This window comes from Nicotiana sylvestris, chromosome 7, assembly GCF_000393655.2.
Source record: "Nicotiana sylvestris chromosome 7, ASM39365v2, whole genome shotgun sequence".
NCBI lineage: Eukaryota > Viridiplantae > Streptophyta > Magnoliopsida > Solanales > Solanaceae > Nicotiana > Nicotiana sylvestris.
The window spans coordinates 132,437,096-132,458,718 of NC_091063.1; the positions used below are offsets into that span (position 1 = coordinate 132,437,096).

At 38.4% G+C, this 21,623-nt stretch overlaps 2 protein-coding genes across 2 annotated transcripts; both read left to right on the plus strand.

The window, feature by feature from the left end:
* Positions 1–4,432: 4,432 nt before the first annotated feature.
* LOC138873795 (uncharacterized) lies at positions 4,433–4,897 on the plus strand. The gene has a single exon (XM_070152273.1). It carries the CDS (start codon positions 4,433–4,435, stop codon positions 4,895–4,897), a length of 465 nt encoding a protein of 154 aa, XP_070008374.1.
* A 2,797-nt stretch (positions 4,898–7,694) lies between these two features.
* Positions 7,695–8,711, plus strand: LOC138873796 (uncharacterized mitochondrial protein AtMg00810-like). The gene is made up of 2 exons (XM_070152274.1): positions 7,695–8,348; positions 8,427–8,711. Exons 1-2 carry the CDS (start codon positions 7,695–7,697, stop codon positions 8,709–8,711), a joined length of 939 nt encoding a protein of 312 aa, XP_070008375.1.
* The last annotated feature ends 12,912 nt before the right edge of the window (positions 8,712–21,623 follow it).

Consider the following 21,623-nt stretch of genomic DNA (forward strand, 5'->3'; position numbering starts at 1 on the left):
AAGCAATGTATTTCAAGTTGAAATCAAATTTATCATGGCAAATGAAGGAGAAATCGCCGCAAAGTCAAGGCCACAAACCAACTACCATATTTAAACTCACAAGTTTTCTTTGTCTGAAACAGGGACGGAAGCTAGGTTCATATCAAAGCTTGGAAGCTTGAAATTTTCAGGTGTAATGCCCCAATTCTGCTTACGCAATGGCTATTGAGAAGATCACACATCCCCCCCCCCAGGATAAACACTTCCTAGTCTGGGTTTTCAAGTTATATTTTGTTGTAGGATACGCACTTCCTAAATTGAGATTTTACCCTTTGGAGACACACTCCCTAGTTTGGATCATATGAGTTTTAGTCACTGAAGTTTTAACCCCTAGGAGACGCACTTCCTAGTCTTGGTCATTTAAATTCACCCCTAGGAGACGCACGTCCTAGTTGGAGTCATTTAAGTTTTACCCTTTAGGAGACGCACTTTCTAGTCACGATCTTTCAGGTTATATTTTTGTTTTAGGAGACACACTTCCTAATTTGATATTTTATTCCTAGGAGACGCACTTCCTAGCTTGGTTCATTCAAGCTTCACCCTTAGGAGACGCACTTCCTAAATTAAAATTTTACCACTAGGAGACGCACTTCCTATTTGGTTCATTTAAGTTCATTCATAGGAGGTGCACTTCCTATTTTGAGTCATTGAAGTTTCACCTATAGTAGATGCACGTCCTAAATTGAAAGTTCATTCATAGGAGACGCACTTCCTAGTTTGGTTCTAAAAGTTTCACCCCTAGGAGACACACTTCCTAGTTTGGTTCATTCAGGTTCTATTTTTAGCAGACGCATTTGCTAGTCAAAGTTTTTGGTTTTACTCATAGGATATGCACATCCTAGTCTAGTTTTTAGTTTACTCTCATCATTGCATCAGTAGTATAAGTGGTTTACAATATTGCTAACAACCTACAAATCTTCCTAGTACAAATTGGGGCAGAAAAATTTCTTTTGTTTGTCTGTTTTGTTGCAATGAGGCACCCACCTGGAGAGCAAGGGAAAATGGTACAAGTTTCTAGGGAAAACAGTTCCAAGTAGCAAGAGAAGATGGTACGGGTGTATACAATCAGGCGTCCACCTGGCAAACAAGGGAAAACAATTCGAGTTTTAAAGGAAAAGAATACAATTCAAATGTTGGTAATCAGGAGCCCGCCTGGAGAACAAAGGGAGAAGCAACTCAAGTGCTGGTAATCAGGAGCCCACCTGGAGAACAAAGGGAAAGCAATTCAAGTGTTGGTAATCAGGAGACCACCTTGAGAACAAAGGGAAAGGAATTCAAGTGTTGGTAATAAGGAGCCCGCCTGGAGAATAAATGGAAGAACAACTCAAGTGTTGGTAATCAGGAGCCCACCTGGAGAACAAAGGGAAAGCAATTCAAGTGTTGGTAATTAGGAGCCCACCTGGAGAACAAATGGAAAAGCAATTCAAGTATTGGTAATCAGAAGCCTACCTGGAGAACAAAGGGAAAGCAATTCAAGTGTTGGTAATTAGGAGCCCACCTGGAGAACAAAGGGAAGCAGTTAAAGTTTCGAGGAAAAACAGTGCAAATGTTGGTAATCAGGAGCCCACCTGGAGAACAAAGAGAAATCAATTCAATTGTTGGTAATCAGGAGCTCACCTGGAGAACAAAGGGAAAGCAATTCAAGTGTTGGTAATCAGGAGCTCACCTGGAGAACAAAGGGAAGCAGTTCAAGTTTCGAGGAAAAATAGTGCAAGTGTTGGTAATCAGGAGCCCACCTGGAGAACAAAGGGAAAGCAATTCAAGTGTTGGTAATCAGGAGCCCACTTGGAGAACAAAGGAAAAACAATTCAAGTGTTCGTAATCATAAGCCCACCTGGAGAACAAAGGGAAAACAGTTCAAGTGTTGGAAATCAGGAGCCCACCTGGAGAACAAACAGTTCAAGTGTTGGAAATCAGGAGCCCACCTGGAGAACAAAAGGAAGATAGTTCAAGTGTTGGTAATCAGGCGCCCACCTGGAAAACAAAAGGAAAGTAGCAATGTTCAAAGGAAGACAACAATCAGGAGCCCACCTGGAGAACAAAGGGAAATAGTTCAAGTCTCAAGGAAAAACAACGCAAATGTTGGTAATCAGGTACCCACCTGGAGAACAAAGGGAAAGTAGCAATGCTCAAAGGAAGACGGTTCAGGTTCAGCAATCAGGCGCCCACCTGGATAACAAAGGGAAAACAATTCAAGTTTCGAGGAAAATTAGTGCAAGTATTGGCAATCAGGCGCATACCTGGAGAATAAGGGAATTCACTTCAGAATGCAATTCAATTCAGTAACAAAAGAAACTCGCAGCAAGAATGCGAGTCAACAGTCCGAGATGATCAACGAAAGTTAGTCACAATCCAGAATAAAAAAAAAGGCAAGAGGTGAATCTAAATGCAGAAGTTGATGAAAGATGTGAGCTGCTCAAGACATGACTGAAGTCACAAGCATGGTATGTCTGGTTTTGGTCCGAAAAGCTGAAGAAGAAAGAACTAACACCTGCAGCTAGCAAGCGTCAAGTTTCAAATCTAAAGTCTGCATGAAGAATCATTCAAGGCTCAAGATCAAGCTTCAGAAAACTTATAGATAGGAATCTTGTAACTCATAGTTGATAGGCTTAGTTAGTCTTTTTCATTTTTCGATTTTGATGTAACAATAGGACCGCAAACCGGAACCTCGACGGAATGGCACCTCGACCAGCTCTCCAACTCAGTGTACTCCATCACTGTTCCTACTTTTGAATTACACGTGGCCCGATTCCTTTATAGCCAAGGATATGTAGGAAGCTCAGATACCAGGGCTCGGTCACATTCTCCTTCCTCTTAGATTTTGGTCTTCCTAAATAAGGGTCGGGTCAAAAAAAACTGTCTAGTCGTTCTTTGTCTGAAAACTCTTCGTGTTTCCAGTCAAAGAGGGGCAGCTGTAGAAATGTGATTTTTGACCCTCCCCAAGAATTTTTATATTTTAGCATGTAAATATTTAGTTTAGGCCTAATATCTTTATTTCAACTAATTTTGACTTTTTTTTTTACTTTATTTCGTCACAAAAATGAAAATTACAAAAATATTTTAGTTTATGTATCTTTCATATATTTAAATAAAAAATATACAAAAATAGTACCTTATTTTTATCTTTAGATAATCTTGAAAATACAAAAAATAGTCTCACTTTTAATATTTAGTTTTATTTGGTAGTGTTCTAATTAATTAAGAATAATTTTTATATTTCTATATTTTTAGTCTTATTAGCCCTAAATTCAGGCCCAATAAGATCAAACTCATACTCTCTTAACCTAGAAAAACCTTTCTTAAAAACCTAGGGACCTAATACAAAATAAAGACCTAGGACTAATCAGAAAAAAAAACAAAAATATAGACCTAGACCCTTAGGAAAAAATGGGGAAAAAGGAACTAAAATGAAAACAAGGCATCAGAAATATGATAAAACCAAACGCCTAAGTCTTGGAAAGGGGGGGAACCGTTTTTGGGGACATCATCAGCCATTTTTCATTTGGAGAACACACAAAAAAAGGAGCGCTGTCATCTTCTTTATGAAGATTTAACACCAAAAAATCCTAGAACCTAGCTCCATCTCCATACCAGCCGCACCCTCACCACCAAAACTCCATCGCCGGACCTCCCTTTACCACGTAACAACCATAAACGAAGCTTCACCTCACACACACCTAAGCTCTTCTTTTTCATTGATAGACCTAAATCCGCCAAGGCTATTTCTTAGCAGCTGCAAAAATAAAGCTCGCTGAAGCTAGCTCTCGCCCTTTACATGGTCTCCGTTGCCGGAGGTGATGGCCGACGACGACCATGACAGTTGCTGCACCTAGCCGTTGCTTGTTACCTTCTTCCCCCTCTACTGTCTTTGTCTAGTCGGAGTCGCACTGTCAATGATGAACGACTAGAAAACAGTCGAGTGTTTTCTTAGCATATGGGGGTTAAAGTGCACAAAATACAACTAGGAGTGTGCAAGCTAGCAAAAAAAAAGATAGTTAATTGACAGCTGTACATATGCGGTCATCTAAGTAGTGGAGAAGCTGTATATACAGCCTTGTATGTAACTAGAAAACTCAGATTTTAGAATACAATTTCAATTTCTCTTCTTCCTTCTCAATTCTCTCTCACAATCGAACATGGTATCAGAGCGGGCTTTAACTCCGATCTAGCTCCGGCGAGATTCAACTTTACGGCAGGAACATAGAGGCAAAATATAGAGCAAAGGAATACTGAAATTCTGAGCTCAATTTTCAGGGCAGCCATGGCAGAAGATGAAATCAACTCACTCAATCATAATCATCCATTGTTTTTGCAAGCTTGAGATGCTCCTGGATTAGTCTTAATTCTGCTCAAGCTCAAAGGCCCAGAAAATTACACACTGTGGAGCAGGGCGATGAAATTAGCACTCCGAGGAAAGGGCAAGCTTGGATTTGTGGATGGATCGTGTGTAAAAAGTATGTATAAAGGCGCGTTAGCAGAGCAATGGGAAAAATGTAATGCAATTGTTCTATCGTGGATTGGTAGCACTGTTTCAAATGAGTTGATGCCTAGTATTGTCTATGCATCGAATGCAAAGAAGGTATGGGCTGACTTCCAAGAAAGGTTTGATAGGTCAAATTTAACTAGGATATATCATCTTTGGACTGCTATTGCAACCTTGAGACAAGGAACAGACTCGGTCACTAGCTATTACTCGAAGATGAAGGATCTATGGGATGAACTGAACGTCATAGCACCTTTGGCTTCATGTGACTGTGAGGAGTGTAGGCCTTCAGTGGAACTTCTGAAAAACATTCGTTTATTACAGTTTCTTATGGGATTGAACGAGAGCTATGGTAACATTCGAAGTAATATCTAGGCAAAAAGGCCTGTAATTACAATGAATGAAGCCTATGCTATAGTTACACAAGAAAAAAGTCAAAGGACTCTTGGAGTCACAGATACATTGAAAGATCCTCTTACAATGTTGGCAAGTAAAGGTCATGAATTCAAACAAAAAAGGTCAGGATTAATCTGTGATCACTGTGGTTACAAGGGCCATCTAAAGGAAAACTGCTACAAGATAGTGAGATATCTACCAGATTTCAAAAGCAAGAAGAAAGGGCAAAACTCAGGAGGCAAAACTTATGTGAACAATGCAACTAGTGAAGAGAAACATGTGCCAATGCTCCCCACACAAGGAAATTTCTTCACTGAGGAGCAGTACAAACAACTGGTAAACTATTGCAGAAGACTACTACAGATGAGTGTTCCACTAATACTGCAGGTATCTTTACATTAATGTCAAATGCAGGTGTTAGTGATCAAGTTTGGATAGTGGATTCAGGTGCTACTCACCATGTGACACATTGTAAGGATACCTTAAATAACCTTAGAAAAGCAGATCATAAAGCAGATGGAGTACAGTTGCCTACAGGCAGTAGAGCAAAAATTACACATACAGGAAATGCAGTAGTTTTAGGGAATAAAACTATTGAGGGAGTACTGTATGTGCCAAAATTCAAATTCAACCTACTGTCAGTGTCTAAGCTCACTAGGCAATTATGTTGCTCAGTTGGATTTTATCCTGATTTTTGTATATTTCAGGGTCTCTACAATGGCAAGGTGATGGAGATTGGTAGAGAGAATAATGGGTTGTACCTAATAAGAGAAAATTTGCCAACAACAGCAATCAGTTTTTTGAAGGAACATGGAGAAACGACACTATGGCATCTGAGGCTTGGTCATGCATAAACCAAGGCAATGCAGCATATTTCAGAACTAAAGAATAAAATACAGACAAGAAAAGAAAACAACTGTGAAGTATTTCCCTTAGTAAGACAATGTTGATTACAATTTCCAACTAGTAGCACTAGATCAAGTAGTTGTTTTCAACTCGTACACATGGATGTTTGGGGACCTCATAAGGTACCTACATATGACATAAAGCTTTATTTGTCACAATAGTAGATGATTACAGCAAGTTTACTTGGGTATGCTTAATACAGTCTAAATGTGAAGTGGTTACTTTGATTAAAAACTTTCTTGCAATGATAAAGACTCAATTTGAAGCTGTTGTGAAGATTGTTAGATCAGATAATGGTACAGAGTTTTTCAACTCTCAATGTAATAATTTATTTGCTTCTCTGGGAATTATACACCACAGTAGTTGTCCATACACCCCACAACAAAATGGGGTGGTTGAACAAAAGCATAGGCATATACTGGAGGTTGCAAGGGCCTTGAAATTTCAAAGCTCAATTCCTAAGAGATTTTGGGGTGACTGTGTAAGAAAAGCAGTATATTTGATAAATAAGCTACCTACCAATATCTTGCAAGGAAAATCTCCTTATGAGCTGTTGTTTGGAAAGTCAGCTAGAATAGATCACTTAAGGGTGTTTGGTTGCTTATGTTATGCAAGCAACTTACCTAAAGGTGATAAGTTTACAACTAGAGCTAAGAAGGTTGTTCTCATTGGATACTCAGAAACGCAAAAGGGTTATAGGTTCTATGATTTAGAGAATAGAAATAATTTTGTTAGCAGAGATGTGATCTTTAGGGAGCAGAGTTTTCCTTTTGCAAGGGTTGCTGATTCAGACTATAAAAAGGATCTATTTGCTTCACAACCTCCAGTTGTGGAATCACAAGCTCCTATAATTACAACTCCATCTCAGAACATACAAGTGCCAGTTAATTCAAATGGCACCACAGAGGTGGAGACTGCTGATATGGAGTTGGTCATAGACCATGCAGAATGTAGTGATAATTATGAAACTTCAGATAATTTGGATTCAGCCACAGTTCATGCAGAGTCCCATATACACCATGAGATCCCAGCAGGTGCTTCAGCAAATGAGAATCCCTCTCCTATAATCTTGGAACCAGAAGCCCAGACAAGCATAGAAGAAGCAGGGTCAGAAGCTATTCACTCACAACCACCATCTATAGTGGCACCTCCTAGGAAATCTGATCGACAAGGAAAGGGAAAACCTCTTATATGGCTTAAGGACTACATCACTGAGGCCAAGACACATACAAATACTGTGTACTTTATCTCTAATGTCCTTTTATATGATCATCTATCTCATGCCTACCAGTCATTCCTCAATGTTTTTTCAGTTTTAACTGAACCACAATCCTTCAAAGAAGCTGCAAATGATCCAAGGTGGATAGAAGCCATGGATCAAGAAATCAGGGCACTTGAAGAGAACCATACCTGGGAAGTAGTTGATTTACCAGAAGGAAAGAAACCTATTGGTTCCAAATGGGTGTTTAAGATCAAGTATAAGTCATCTAGTGAGATTGACAAGTTTAAGGCACGGTTGGTAGCTAAAGGATACATACAACAAGAAGGGCTAGACTATCATGAGACTTTTTCACCAGTTGCCAAAATGGTAACTGTGAGAACTGTCTTAAGTATAGCAGCCTCAAAGGGATGGAGCCTCTATCAAATGGATGTCAATAATGCATTCCTCCAAGGGGACCTTTATGAAGAAGTCTACATGGTTTTGCCATAGGGTTTTAAATGACAGGGGGAGAACAAAGTCTGCAGGTTGTTGAAGTCACTCTATGGGCTGAAATAGGCTTCAAGACAATGGAATATTAAACTCACAGATGCCTTAGTGGGAGCAGGGTATCAACAGAGTGCATATGATCATTCTCTATTCACCAAACAAATGTCACATGACATTGTGATTATATTGGTGTATGTTGATGATCTCTTGATTACAGGCAGTAGTATCTCCTTAGTAGAAGAGGCCAAACACACATTGTATAACAACTTTAAGGTCAAGGATTTGGGTGAGCTCAGATATTTTTTGGGGATTGAGGTGATGAGATCAGACCAGGGGATATTGTTGAACCAACAAAAATATGCACTGGAATTAATCTCTTCCACAGGCTTGACTGCTGCTAAACCTGCATCTACCCCTATTGAGCTAAATCAGAAATTGACCACTACAGAATATGACAAGCATGTTGGGCACAATGGTGATGAAGAGTTGCAAGATATGTGGAGCTATCAAAGACTAGTAGGCCAGTTACTCTATTTAACCATTACACGGCCTGATATTTGTTTTGCTGTGCAAGTTCTTAGCCAATTCATGCAGCACCCCAAACAATCACACTTAACTACAACACTTCGAGTGGTTAGGTACATTAAGGGGTCACCTGGACTTGGGATTTTCCTCAAGAAAGGTCATATCACCCACCTTTCTGCCTTCTGTGATTCAGACTGGGCAGCTTGCCCAAACACTCGAAGATTGATCACTGGATATGCTGTCAAGCTTGGAGATTCCTTATTGTCGTGGAAGTCAAAGAAGCAGCAGACAGTGAGTTGTAGCTCAGCTGAAGCTGAATATAGAAGCCTTGCTGCAGTAACAGCTGAAGTTACTTGGCTTGTTGGATAGCTGCAAGAATTGAGTATTGAAATACATCAGCCTGTTGATGTCTATTGTGATAGTAAAGCTGCACTTCAAATAGTAGCAAATCCCATTTTTCATGAACGAACAAAGCACATTGAGATAGATTGTCACTTTGTTCGAGAAAAAATCAAGTCTGGCTTGCTTGCTCCTCATCACATTTCGACCAAACTTCAGTTGGCTGATCTCTTGACAAAGGGACTTGGTGTTGCTCAACATTCCTTCCTTCTTTCCAAGCTTGGAGTGTTTGATGCTTTCCACCCTCCAGCTTGAGGGAGAGTCTTAGCATATGGGGTTTAAAGTGCACAAAATACAACTAGGAGTGTGCAAGCTAGCAAAAAAAAAAAGATAGTTAATTGACAGCTATACATATGTTGTCATCTAAGTAGTGGAGAAGCTGTATATACAGCCTTGTATGTAACGAGAAAACTCAGATTTTAGAATACAATTTCAATTTCTCTTCTTCCTTCTCAATTCTCTCTCACAATCGAACATGTTTCATAACCATTATTCTCGTGCGATTTACTTCTATGTCAGATGAGTTTAGATCTAACAAGTTCTGGATTTTGTAACGTTTTGCGCCGAGTTTAGCCGGAATCAGTTCTTTGGCGATTCCTACGTGTGTGTCGTTTGACTGTTGCTCCAGTGTCGTCATCGTTGTGGTAGTGGCGTCATTGACTCTGGCGAGTTTCGAGGTCTGGACCGTAATTCCGTTCGAGGTCTCCATTTTTGGTCCGGTTAACAGTGACTAATCCCGTTTCGACGAAGGTGCAATGTGAGATTTACTTTTTTCATTTTGTTTTGTTATGTTACAACATTTATGAATGGTTTTTGTTCAGCTGTTGCTCTTGCTTATCTTTCATTATGTAGTCCTAGTTAACTTGGTTTATTTTGCCATGGGTTGATCTACGGATTCACGCTTGAGCTGACCATTTACTGCTTGGTATGGTTACATATTGATCTGCCATCTTCCTTCTTTAGAGTTAATACATATGAATCATGTTTAATTTAAAGGAAGTTTAGGTTGGTAGTAGTTGTTTGTAATTATTCATGTCACTGTTTATTTCCTTGATTGATAGGGATGAGAACTTTAATCTTAGTTTGAGTTAATTAAGAAGGAAAATAGGGCAATAGAGGGGGAACAGTAGGCGTAAATATTTTACATAAACTTTAGATTTTCACAAGCAATCTCAAACGCATGGGAGTTAAACAACTTTGAACATTCGTAGCTTGCTTTAGGCACGTAATTAAATCACCACAACTACGGGTATGGTTCCCATGGCGTGGTTGTGATATTTAATTTCAAATTAGTTTTTAAAATGAATATCCGTAGTTCACTTAGTTGAATACTTTTTCTTTAATAAAATTGAGGTGTGTCATCCAATCACCTAGTCTATGACCCTCACATCGATATCTTAACTAGTGTAGAAAATGCCTTAAACTTTTGTAGTTTGCTTTAGGCACGTTTAATTAAATAAATTGTTATAGCTACGGGTACGGTTCCCGTGACATAGCTATGATGCCTAATTTCTAAATCCGGGGGTATATTTATGCGACCCAGCCATAATTTAATTTTTGATAAAATAAACACGTTGTGGATCGTGGGTACGGTTCCCGTGACGTGATTCGCAAACGTGTAATCAATAATTAGTTGTAAAACAATTGGATTATTAAAAGCGGTTTAAAAGGAATAAAATACACATAGGTTTTTAAATATGTACTTAATCAGAAAAATACGACAATAATAATAGTTGAGCGACCGTGCTAAAACCACGGAACCCGGGAATGCCTAACACCTTCTCCCGGGTTAATAGAATTCCTTACCCGGATTTCTGTGTTCGTGGACTGTAAAACAGAGTCAATCTTTCCTCGATTGGGGATTTTACTGGTGACTTGGGACACCATAAATTATCCCAAGTGGCGACTCTGAACAATAAATAAATAATCACGTCTAGATTGTCACTTAAATTGGAAAAAAATCCCCTATACTCCTTCTCGGGGTAAGAAAAAGGAGGTGTAACAAGCTGCATGAAAGAAGGTAGCAACAGTTACGAGATTGGAAGGATTCAGGCTACAAGTCGTGGCGTGAGAAAAAGGCCTAAAGGGGGGAATACCCTAGACTTTGGATTTATTTACAGAACAACTATCTAAATGGCAAGGAGAGTATTAAGGTATTCACAAGAGCTATAAGTTATGAAAATAATAAGAGCATCAGTCAACATTCGAGGATGAATGTTCCAAAGGGGGGAATAATGTTACGCCCCGCAATATTATGTCGATATTGCGTCCCGTAGTATTATATTACGATAATGTTACATCCTGCAGTATTATATTACGATGATGTTAAATCCTGCAGTATTATATTACGATGATGTTACGCCTTGCAGTATTACATTACGGTGATGTTACGCTTTGTAGTATTAAATTACGACGATGTTGCACCCTGTAGTATTGTACGTTGAATTTGTCGTAAAGTAATTGACATCAGTCCAAGGAAAAGATTATTTGGAGATTATAAGGATTATGCTATTTCACAAGTGATGAGTAAATTCGTAAAGATGAAAGGGGAAGCAAGTCAAAGAAAAAAAAATCGTCTAAGTTTGGCATGTTGGGATAATATACGGGCTGAGCGCTAATACCCGATATTTATGGACTAGTACCATACAAAATGCCATATGACCATGATAGTATGATATATATAAGGGAATTAAAAATAAGTAGAATTTTAAGTAATTTAAGACAATTCTTAATTATACGGGTAATTGGTTAATTACCGGGTACCAGGACTTTATCTAATTAATTGGGGATATAGTGGATAAGTATTTAACAAGTATGAGATGGCCGCCTCTCCTTCAATTTAAAATGACTCATAAGTCATTACTAATAGGTGGCATGAAAATGGGAAAGATGTCACGCCTAGGGTGACACCAATCTTCCAACGAGGGACCCACCTAAACTAAAGATAACAATCTCCACAAATTAGAATTCATTTACTACACTTCTTCTGAAAGAGTCCATGAAATTTTAGAAAAAATATGTTTCAAACTTTATAGTCCAACAAGATGTTCTTACATAGAAATCACGTTCAAACAATCTAATATGCAAATGCATAATATATAACATATAAGTTGCGCCCAAGATTTCAAATTAACGTGAGATTTTGCAATATTAATGAAGTAAGGTGTAATATTTCTCAAGAGAATCGACTCAGGTATGTTAAGGCTATCCCTTCTTTCTTTTGACATGATCCATACGATATAAACGAAACGAGCAAATGCACAACTTTCACAAATGACTCTATTTATAGAAGTATTAGAAATGACTACGTTCTTGAATTATCATGTATCTTATTATTTTATCCTTTGTTCATGGGTCTCAGAAAAATACGCAAGTTGAAAAATTTTACTTCATGATATTACTCAAAGACATAATGGTCTTATGACATTCCAAAATTTTTTATTACCGTACTTATCATGCATTGCATTCATGTACATTGACCCATGACCAGATGGAATTATATAAGCGTATATATATATATATATATATATATATATATATATATATATATATATATGGGATATGGAAAAAGGTTACGGCGTTATATACGTACCACCACCTGATCAGCTAGTATACATTAATGATTTTGCTCACAGTGGCCGAGATGATATGATGGGATGCCCTCAGAGTCTGATGATGATATGAAACATGTACCTATGCACGACATGACATTCATACGCATATGCATAACACTATAAGTATTTCATGATTTATAAAGTTTTCCAAACTTACAGGTTGAGTTATTTACTCTATATTTCTTCCATGTACTTATTTATGTGCTTTACATACTCGGTACATTATTCGTACTGACGTCTCTTTTGCCTGGGAACGCTGTGTTTCATGCCCGCAAGTCCTGGTAGACCGGTCGAGAGCCCTCCAAGTAGGCTATTAGCTCAGCGGAAGATATTGGTGCGCTCCATTTGCTTTGGAGCTTGTTTGGTTAGTATGATTTAGATGTGTATTATTTGGTTTGGTGGGTCTCTGTCCCAATCTTTATGAATATTATGTATTTTTAGAGGCTTATAGACATATGTCATGAACGTAAAAGATTGTATGGCCTTGTCGGCCTATGTTAAGTATACGTGTGGTTATTTTAGCCTTATAGGTCCATATGTCTTATGTATAAATTGGTATCATATGTTGTATTCTACTTAACTCACGACAGCCTTCCGACTCAGTTATCTATGATAGTATGCCATAAAAAGTTATGTTATGTTGGTACTTAGTTGGGTAAGGTATCGGGTACCCGTCGCGGCCCATTGGTTTGGGTCATGACACGTACCCTCAAATTTCTATGACCCATTTAGCCAATCGTCCCGAGAGCTTGGGCTTGTGCATGACATTCCTCAGTGGGTACGAGGTCATGACAAATATGGGGTGGCATTGAAAGTACAATTTTAATTTACTAGAAGCGCTTAATAAGGCGATCGCTAATTTTTCTAAGTGCGGATACCTTATTTTGGCATCGCCTAGGGTCCTACTAACATAATAAATAGGAAATTGCATACCTTTTTCCTCCCAGACCAGGACACCACTTACCGCCACCGTGGAAACCACCAAGTAGAGGTATGGTTGTTCGACCGCCATCAGAGTGTGTAGCAAGGGAGGGCTCGATAGGTATCACTTGAGTTCTTCTAAGTGTCGTTGGCACTCCGGAGTCTAAGAGAATCATTCTTCCTTTTCAATAATAAGAAAAATCGATGGCTTTTATCTGATGATCTCGAAATAAATCGGCCCAACGCAGCTATCCACATGGTCAGTCTTTGTACTGCCTTAACATTATCAACTACAATGATATCTTCTATAGATTTTATTTTGTTCGGGTTGATCTCTATTCCCTGGTTAGATAGAATAAATCCGAGGTGCCTGCCCAAGCTAACCCCAAAGGCACACTTCTCCTGGTTTAGCTTCATATTATACTTCCTCAATATGTCGAAGGTTTCTTGCAAATGTTTCAAACGGTCCTCTGCTTGCAGGGACTTAACCAACATATCATTAATATAAACCTCCATTGATTTCCCTATTTGTTCTTCGAACATCCGGTTAACTAGGTGTTGGTACGTAGCACTGGTGTTCTTTAGCCCAAGCGTCATCACGTTATAACAGTAAGTGCCAAATTTACTTATGAAAGAAGTCTTTTCTTGAGCTCTTGGGTCCATCCGAATTTGGTTGCACCCAGAATAAACATCGAGAAAACTTAGTATCTCATGTCTGGTCGTCGCATCGATCATTCGATCGATGTTAGGAAAAGGGAATGAATTCTTTGGACACACACTATATTTAGCTTCTTATAATCTACACACATTCTAAGTTTATTTCCTTTTTTAGGCACGACTACTACGTTAGCTAACTAATCCGGGTACTTAACTTCCCGAATGGAACCTATTTTCAAAAGTTTAGATACCTCGTCTTTGATGAACGCGTGTTTGATCTCAAACTGCGACCTTCTCTTTTGTTTGATAGGATGGAACTTTTGATCCAGGCTCAATTTATGATTTGTTACCTCCAATGGGATCCCAGTCATATCTGAATAGGACCAGGCGAAACAATCGGCATTAGCGTTAAGAAAATCAATAAATTTTTTCCTGATCGCGGGAGTTACGATCCGGTAAGCGCTCCATCAGTATAATATGTTCTAATTCCTCGATTGTTGACTTAGTGGCAACGGTGTCATCGAGTACTATAAAAGATCCCGGGACGATTTAATCATTCTCCTTATTCGCTATGTACTCCTCTTGTTTTTCCTGCCCGGTTGAGGTCGGGATCATTGATTGCTATTTGGTTTCCTTTTCTTCGGCCAATTCCCTGATCTTTGATGTCGAAACTGTGGGCACCGAGATTACTTCATCGATAGCAAACATCTCCCGTATGGTCGGCTGTTCCCTGTGGACTGTTTTCACTCCTCCCAGAGTGGGAAATTTCAACGCCTGATGTAAGGTTAAAGGCACCGATCTTATGTTGTGAACCCATGGTCTTCCGAACAAGGTGTTGTACCTCATATCCCCCTCGATCACGTACAACTTTGTTCCTAGGTAGTCCCGACAGTATTTACTAGTAAAGTTATCTCACCCTTCGTTGTATTGCACGCCATGTTGAATCCATTCAACATCTAGACCGCCAGTATGATTTGTTCCAACAATCATAGTTGTTATACGACCCTCCATCGGATGATGTTGGCCGAGATACCTGGATCAATCAACACACGTTTAACTCGAGATTAGTTGATAGTACGGATATTACAAGTACATCATTGTATGGCTGGATGATGCCCTCAGAGTCTTTTTCGCTGAACGAGATGGCCCCTTTCTAGATATAATCTCGGTTTTTTTCCTTGTGATAGAAACTTTGGTGCGTTTTATCATTGGCCCTTGGGGGACATCCACTCTCCCAATGATCATGTTGATCACGTGTCGGGGCTCCTCTTGTTCAACATATTTGTTGGCATCCCTGTTTCTGAAATGATTTTGGCCCGTTTTCTTAGGAATTCTCGAAGGTACCCATTGTTGAATAATCGAGCTACTTCTTCCCATAGATGTCAACGATCTTTGGTCCTATGATTGTGAGTACCGTTGTACTTACACACCAACTGTGATCCCTCTAGCGGGATCGGACTGCAGTGATCTAGGCCACTTGGTCTCTTTGATAGGTCCTATGGCCGACACTATACTTGTAGGATCCATGTTGAAATTATACTCCAATAACCTCAGCATTTCCTTGCCCTCGAGTAACCTGTCAAAACCGTTTTTGCTCATCAGGTCTTGGTTGCTCGGCCCTTGATCATTTCTCTTGTCGTTCCTAGTCGGGTGGTGCCCATATTCGTTTGCCCTCCGATCCGAGCCATATGGCTGATATCGATCTCGGACCGGCCTTGGCTCTTGGTTGATGATTCTCTTAGACCCATCATTTGCTCCGTTCGGGCAAACAAACCCCAAAGGGGCTCCCAGTTGGTCGTCTTCGACTCTGATCTTTGATTGATACCTATTATAGACGTCGACCCAAGTTACTACCGGGTACACCAACAAGTTTTTCTTTAACTGTTGAGAAGCCACGGAACTTCGGGGGTTTAACCCTTGAGTAAATGCCAGAAAGGCCCAATCATCCGTGACTGAGGGTAGGTCCATTCGTTCCATCTGGAACCTCGACATAAACTCCCTAAGCATCTCGTTATCCCTTTACTTGACTTTGAAAAGGTCCGACTTCCTCATCTCAACTTTGATGGAACCGACATGGGACTTTACAAAAGCATCCACAAGCATAGCAAATGAATCAATAGAATTTGGAGGCAAGTTGTGATACCATATCATTGCTCCTTTTGACAAGGTTTTCCCTGAATTTTTTCAACAACACTAACTCGATCTCGTCGTCTTCCAGGTCGTTTCCCTTGATTGCGCATATATAGGAGGTTACATGCTCATTTGAATCTGTGATCCTATTATACCTGGGAACATCAAGCTTCTGAATGAATTTTTTTTAAACTGGCCCATTCAATATTGGAGGTGCTCCTGGGATCTGATTGACCCTGGAATTATAAGTTTTTACCTTCTTATCATTGACGTTTATCTTTTTCTCACCAGACTCCACCCGCTCTGTCGATGCTTCGAGCATCTTCATCACCTCAAAAGTTTTCCCGGGCCCGAATTCATCCAGTTTCAAGGCAACTTGTTCATTCCTTCGAGTGTTTTCCCTGACCTGCTCGGGCTTGATCCTGTTAGGGACATGACTTTGGGTCTACAATTGCACTATTTTCGCTTCCTGAGCTTGCATCATTTCAAAAATTAACCGCAAGATAACCAATTCACCTTTCCCTCCGTGCTCTTTCCCTCCGTGCTCTTCTCGAGCCGATGGTCAGGGTGCCCCGCGAATGCTATTTTCGGGGTTAGTTGGTAGATTGATGTTGATGGTAACCTATGAGTTAGCATCGACCGGGAGACAATTGGGATCAACAGGGGGCATGTCATTGTTTGGTACCACGTTATTATTTTCACCGTGGTGGCGTGACTCGGCGTCAACATTCAAGTGATCAAACTGAGAATTTGACATCCTTAGGTTAACCTGAAATCAAACTTCAAAGAACAAGTGTAAAATAGGGTGTGTTTGGAGATTCGTATCAAATCACCACTATTATCCATAGCCCCCGGTGTGCGCCCAACTGTTTATCCTTAAAAATGAGTAACAATTAAATTTGTACGTGGACTAAAGGATACATGGTTTAATTTAATACGAATGATCTAAGAATAGTAAATAATTGAATTAAAGAGAGAATGAACGATCAAACCAATTGTGATGGAACAATCAAGCCTGGTTTTAAATTGAACACTGAAAACTGACTCTGATCGTGCCCTCAATATGAGCTCGATTGAAATTAAAGAAGAGAGTATGAGGAACACTTTGAATAATAACTAGAAGACAAAAATGAACTTTTATTGCTTTGATGTGCGTGACAACAATGATTTAAAATAAAAAGTTCTCCCCTTTATATATTAGGGAATTTCAATTATAATACAAGTCTAAATAAGGTAAAAATCTTCTTTTTTCAGTAAACGTCGATTCCCGGTTGACATCGGACGAGATTTGCGCCGTAATGTCCGATTGAGAGTGGATATTAAGACTCCCTGCTCGTCATGCTCAACCTTTCTCTTTTTCTTGATCTCAAAACTTCACTTGGTCCGGATCCGGTGTTTAGTCGTACCCAATCCCAGATGCACCGTTCGTCCCACCCGAGCTCCGAAACGAGGGATCATTCGGCTTCGCTCGAGATTGCGCCAAATCATGCCTTCTTCTCGTTCCTCTATTGGGGAATTGGGGTTAACATGATCCCCGATCTTACCCGTACACAATAGTGTTAGGGGTAAAACACAATGGTGTATTAGAAAAATACGGATTATGCACGTGGATGCAGTAGAAGATGACAAGTAGCATGGATCTTTAAGTCAGTACCTAGATGGTCATCTCCTCTCACACTTGCACCCGGACAGTTAAAAGAGATAGTGTGTTCTGGACCTACATCAATCGGGGACAAACATTTCTGACCAGAAGTAATCCATCCGGAGAGTCTGCGCGTATCCGGACACAGTCATCTCAAGGTGAACAAACTCCGGGATACTCAATGTTCAACATAGCGTAGGACTCCAGGAATTTTGGAATTGAACATTTAATTCTCGGCGGTTACAAATATATGCATTAGGCGTAACGTACGTGGCGTTCCATTAATGCACATAACAGGCAGGCGAGATTATATATGGAACATTTTCAGTAGGGTTCAGCTGTAAATAGACTCCTATTGTATCCTAGCTGAAAATAACTACAGGCATAACAGTCACTTTCTTGCAATGAAATTGTTCGCAGAATTGATATGATCATCAGCCTTTTTCATCCTCTAAATCAATTAGAATTTCTTTTCTATCTTGCTTTCATTATCAACTATATTTAATCTATGTTACTCCTGAGTCGTTTTAATCTCTCTTGGGATGGTAAAACACTCGTATTTGGCACGAGGAAAAATATTTTTCAATTTTTCATGTTTTGTTAACTTTAATATTTTGGAAAATATTTTTTTTATGAACTCATTTTCCTTAAATTGAAAGAAAATATTTTTCCAAAACTCTTTTTCAACCTTCCACGCGCTATTCTCCATTCCCACCAAACCACCCCCACCCCCACCCCTCACCCACCACCCAAACCCCTATCCTACCCCATCCCCACCCTCTCCCTAAATAGAAATATTATTAAGAGAACTTTCTTTAAATGTTATAGATTGAGTACTTTCTATTTCATTTCAGCAAAATAAATATTTTCTTTTCATGATAGAGAGAAAGTATTTTCTTTCTTCAACAAAACGAGTACTTTCTTTTCATGATGTAGAAAAAATATCTCCTTTCATTTTAACAAACTGAGTATTTTCTTTTTATGATGTAGAAATTTCATTTCAACAAAATGAGTACTTTCTTTTCATGTTGCAGAAAAGATACTTTCTTATTCAACCAAAATAAAGAATAATTTTTTTTAGTTATGGAACTCAAATTTCAATGATGTTCTTGTGTGAAAAAGTAAAACAGCACATTAGTTCCTTTAAGTTTGTGTGAATTTTTAAAAGAATAATTTAATTCTTGAAGAAAATAGAGTCCTGAACACGTTGATTTTTTTTGGAGGGGGCGGGGGAGGCCAGCACATGAAACATGGGGATTTGGGGGAGGTGGGGGGGGGGTGAGGAGAGTAGCATAAAAGTTATTTTCCTAAAAAATATTTTTATTCTCTGACCAAACACTAGAAAATATTTTCGAAAAATTTTTTCATTCACCAACCAAATAAGAAAAAATAAGTGATAAAACCACTCATTTTTCAAAAAAAATATTTTTTATTTTTCAGAAAAAATATTTTCCTTCATACCAAATATACCCTTAAATTCAGATTTTAGGTTAAACAAACTAAAATCATGAAAATAAGCTATAGCATCCTTAGCATAATACTAGGCCCTTAATCAAGAGAATGAATTGTGATGGAAAATACTGTATTTATATAGATTTCAATTTTGAAAAGGTGCGTTTAGTTCACATATTAATTTTGGTATCCATGTCCATATAAGATTGTAATAGAAAAGTGAAGTATTCAAGGTGTTAGTACTTCATTGCATCCAATATTTTATTTAATGGAAGGGAAGCCTTGGAGCAACGGTTAAGTTGTCTCAGTGTGACCTATAGGTCACGAGTTCGAGTGATATAATCAGCCATTAATGCTTGCATTAGGGTAGACAACCTACATTACACCCTCTGGGTGTGCGATAGTATAAATTTTTGAAAAAAAATAAAAATAATTCAACGGGTATATATTTGTCGAAAAGATATATTGGATTGGCCCCTGTAAATATGCATAATATCTTAATAAAAATTTACGCGACATTTATTCTAGTAGCTTGACTAAAGATGATAGCTAGCGATAGTATGACATCACTGTAAACAGCAATTTGAGTTCCTACAAAATGAGCTGTAATATCCCCATTCTCAATCACTATTTCTTTAAATATGAGAATGGGGATATTATCTAGTTGACATGCAAGTTGGTTTACTAAAGATGAGACTGAAGCAATTAAAAGTATTGTCATTATCTAGAAGACCAATTCAAGCTACAGTCTAGCCTTACAGAACACACCTTACTGGCCAAAACCAACTCACTACTACTAAATATAATAATCTTTTTAAATGTAAGTTTGTCCTTTTGTTTTCTTAATAAGTTTTTGTTAGCATACCTTTTCCATAGTAGTTGTTTTTTTTGTTATTGCCCTTCTCATCGTCAGTTCTCTATGATTACTAGTGGGGTTAGCCCGGGCAAAGTCCGGGCCCAACGTGAACAATATTATATTTTATTATATATTATGTTATTTTGTCAAACATTGAATGTATGTTTTTTCATTTTAGGTCTTGATAGTAATTTTTTTTAAGAGTAACTGTGTTAGTACTAAAGACAATTCACGTTGGTTGATCTCCAGTTATAAAGACACGATGTATGGACATACTTTTGGGTTTCTTTACAGTGGCAGGGTGCAATCAGAGATCAGTCACCAAACTTGCAGTTGGAAGTATTGTAAAAAACAACAATTCTTAATATATATGTAATTACAATCGCGTAGTCAAAAAAAAACTTTCTATCATTGACAAATATATCTTCCTGAATGGGTCTACATATAACTAAGCGCATAATTAACAACTTCACTGTCTAGGCATATGCAACCTTGTGATAGTTCTCCATGTGACAGAGATTGAATTTCGTCAACTTCAACAGTTAGAAGGTGACCAACATTCTCCAAACAATCCTCGCTCGTTGTAATCTCAGTTGAAGGTGAAGTGTCCTCAGATTCCTCGACAATGGCAATATGAGATGAGATGGCTCTAGTTCTGAACTGTCCACTACCAAACTATCATTTGACACTATTCGCATCGCGGAAACTCTTGACTCCAAATTTAGCTGTAAATCTCATCACGAGAGCTATTGTCTCTCAGATCATTTCAACTGAGTGGGAAAAACTGCAAAATAGTAAAATATCTGAGAAAACCAGGAATCTGGAGCCTACTTAAAATGCAATTTTATAGGTTCAATGAAGCAATGTGCAAGAGATTGAACATAGAAGATGTTGTTTTCAGTCACTACGATAGATATTCAAAAAATAGCAACATACATTATGATCATATAATAAGCTATTAGGAAATTTCGATCCATTTTCATTTATCTGAAGTCCTCTTATTGCTAGAATTGCTTCATGAGCATTTTTGGAAAATATTTTTTTTTGCCGAATTTACTTTGTTATCATTGAAATATGCTTTTACAAGACCATTATTGTACAAAATTACTTCTGTAACTGCATGAAATTTGACAAAATAATCTTGGTTGTGAATCGGGTTATCTAAAGAAGATTACCTGCCACTTGGAACTTTAAACGGTGTAGGCACACTCTTCCTGCATCACTGATAAAGAACAATGTCACAAAGGGTCGGAATTTCTATTTTGAATTTAGTAGTTTGAGGAGTCATGTACTAAATATGTTCTTAGCACTTCAAAAAAGTTAACATTTGAGAAGCTAATAGTTGGTCTAAAACTGAGAATGTAAAGCAAAAGGGAGATGCATGCCCCGAGCAAAAGGGACGTCAGTACATTTGAATTGTACTGGTATGTAAAGCAACTAAAAGAAAGAATTATAAATGCTGAAACTGTAACTAAACGATAACTGAGAATTTATAATTGATAACTGAAATGATATCTATTCAAACTGAAACTGAAATGATAACTGATAACTGATAACTAATATGATAGCTGATAATTGAACGGTAACTAATAATTGAATTGAAAGGAAGTAAGGATATGAATACTCCCTCTTCTGAATGATGAACAACCTGTTTATCTGAATATTAAACTGCAGCCTCATATATATATATATATATATATATATATATATATATATATATATATATATATATATATATATGTGTGTGTGTGTGTGTGTGTGTGTGTGTGTGTGTGTGTGTGTGTGTGTGTGCACAAACTGCGGCCTCGGGCCCAAGTATACGTATACATAACTGCGACCTCAGGTCCAAAATGCATAAAGCATAAACTGTGGCCTCAGGCCCAAAGATGCGTAAA

What these genes read in the sequence shown, in the direction of transcription:
- LOC138873795 (XM_070152273.1), top strand. Translation starts at nt 4,433, where the DNA reads ATGAAATTAGCACTCCGAGGAAAGGGCAAGCTTGGATTTGTGGATGGA.
- LOC138873796 (XM_070152274.1), top strand. Translation starts at nt 7,695, where the DNA reads ATGTCACATGACATTGTGATTATATTGGTGTATGTTGATGATCTCTTG. An exon ending in AGTCAAAGAAGCAGCAGACA is followed by an intron (nt 8,349 to 8,426) that starts GTGAGTTGTAGC and finishes CTTGTTGGATAG; the next exon opens with CTGCAAGAATTGAGTATTGA.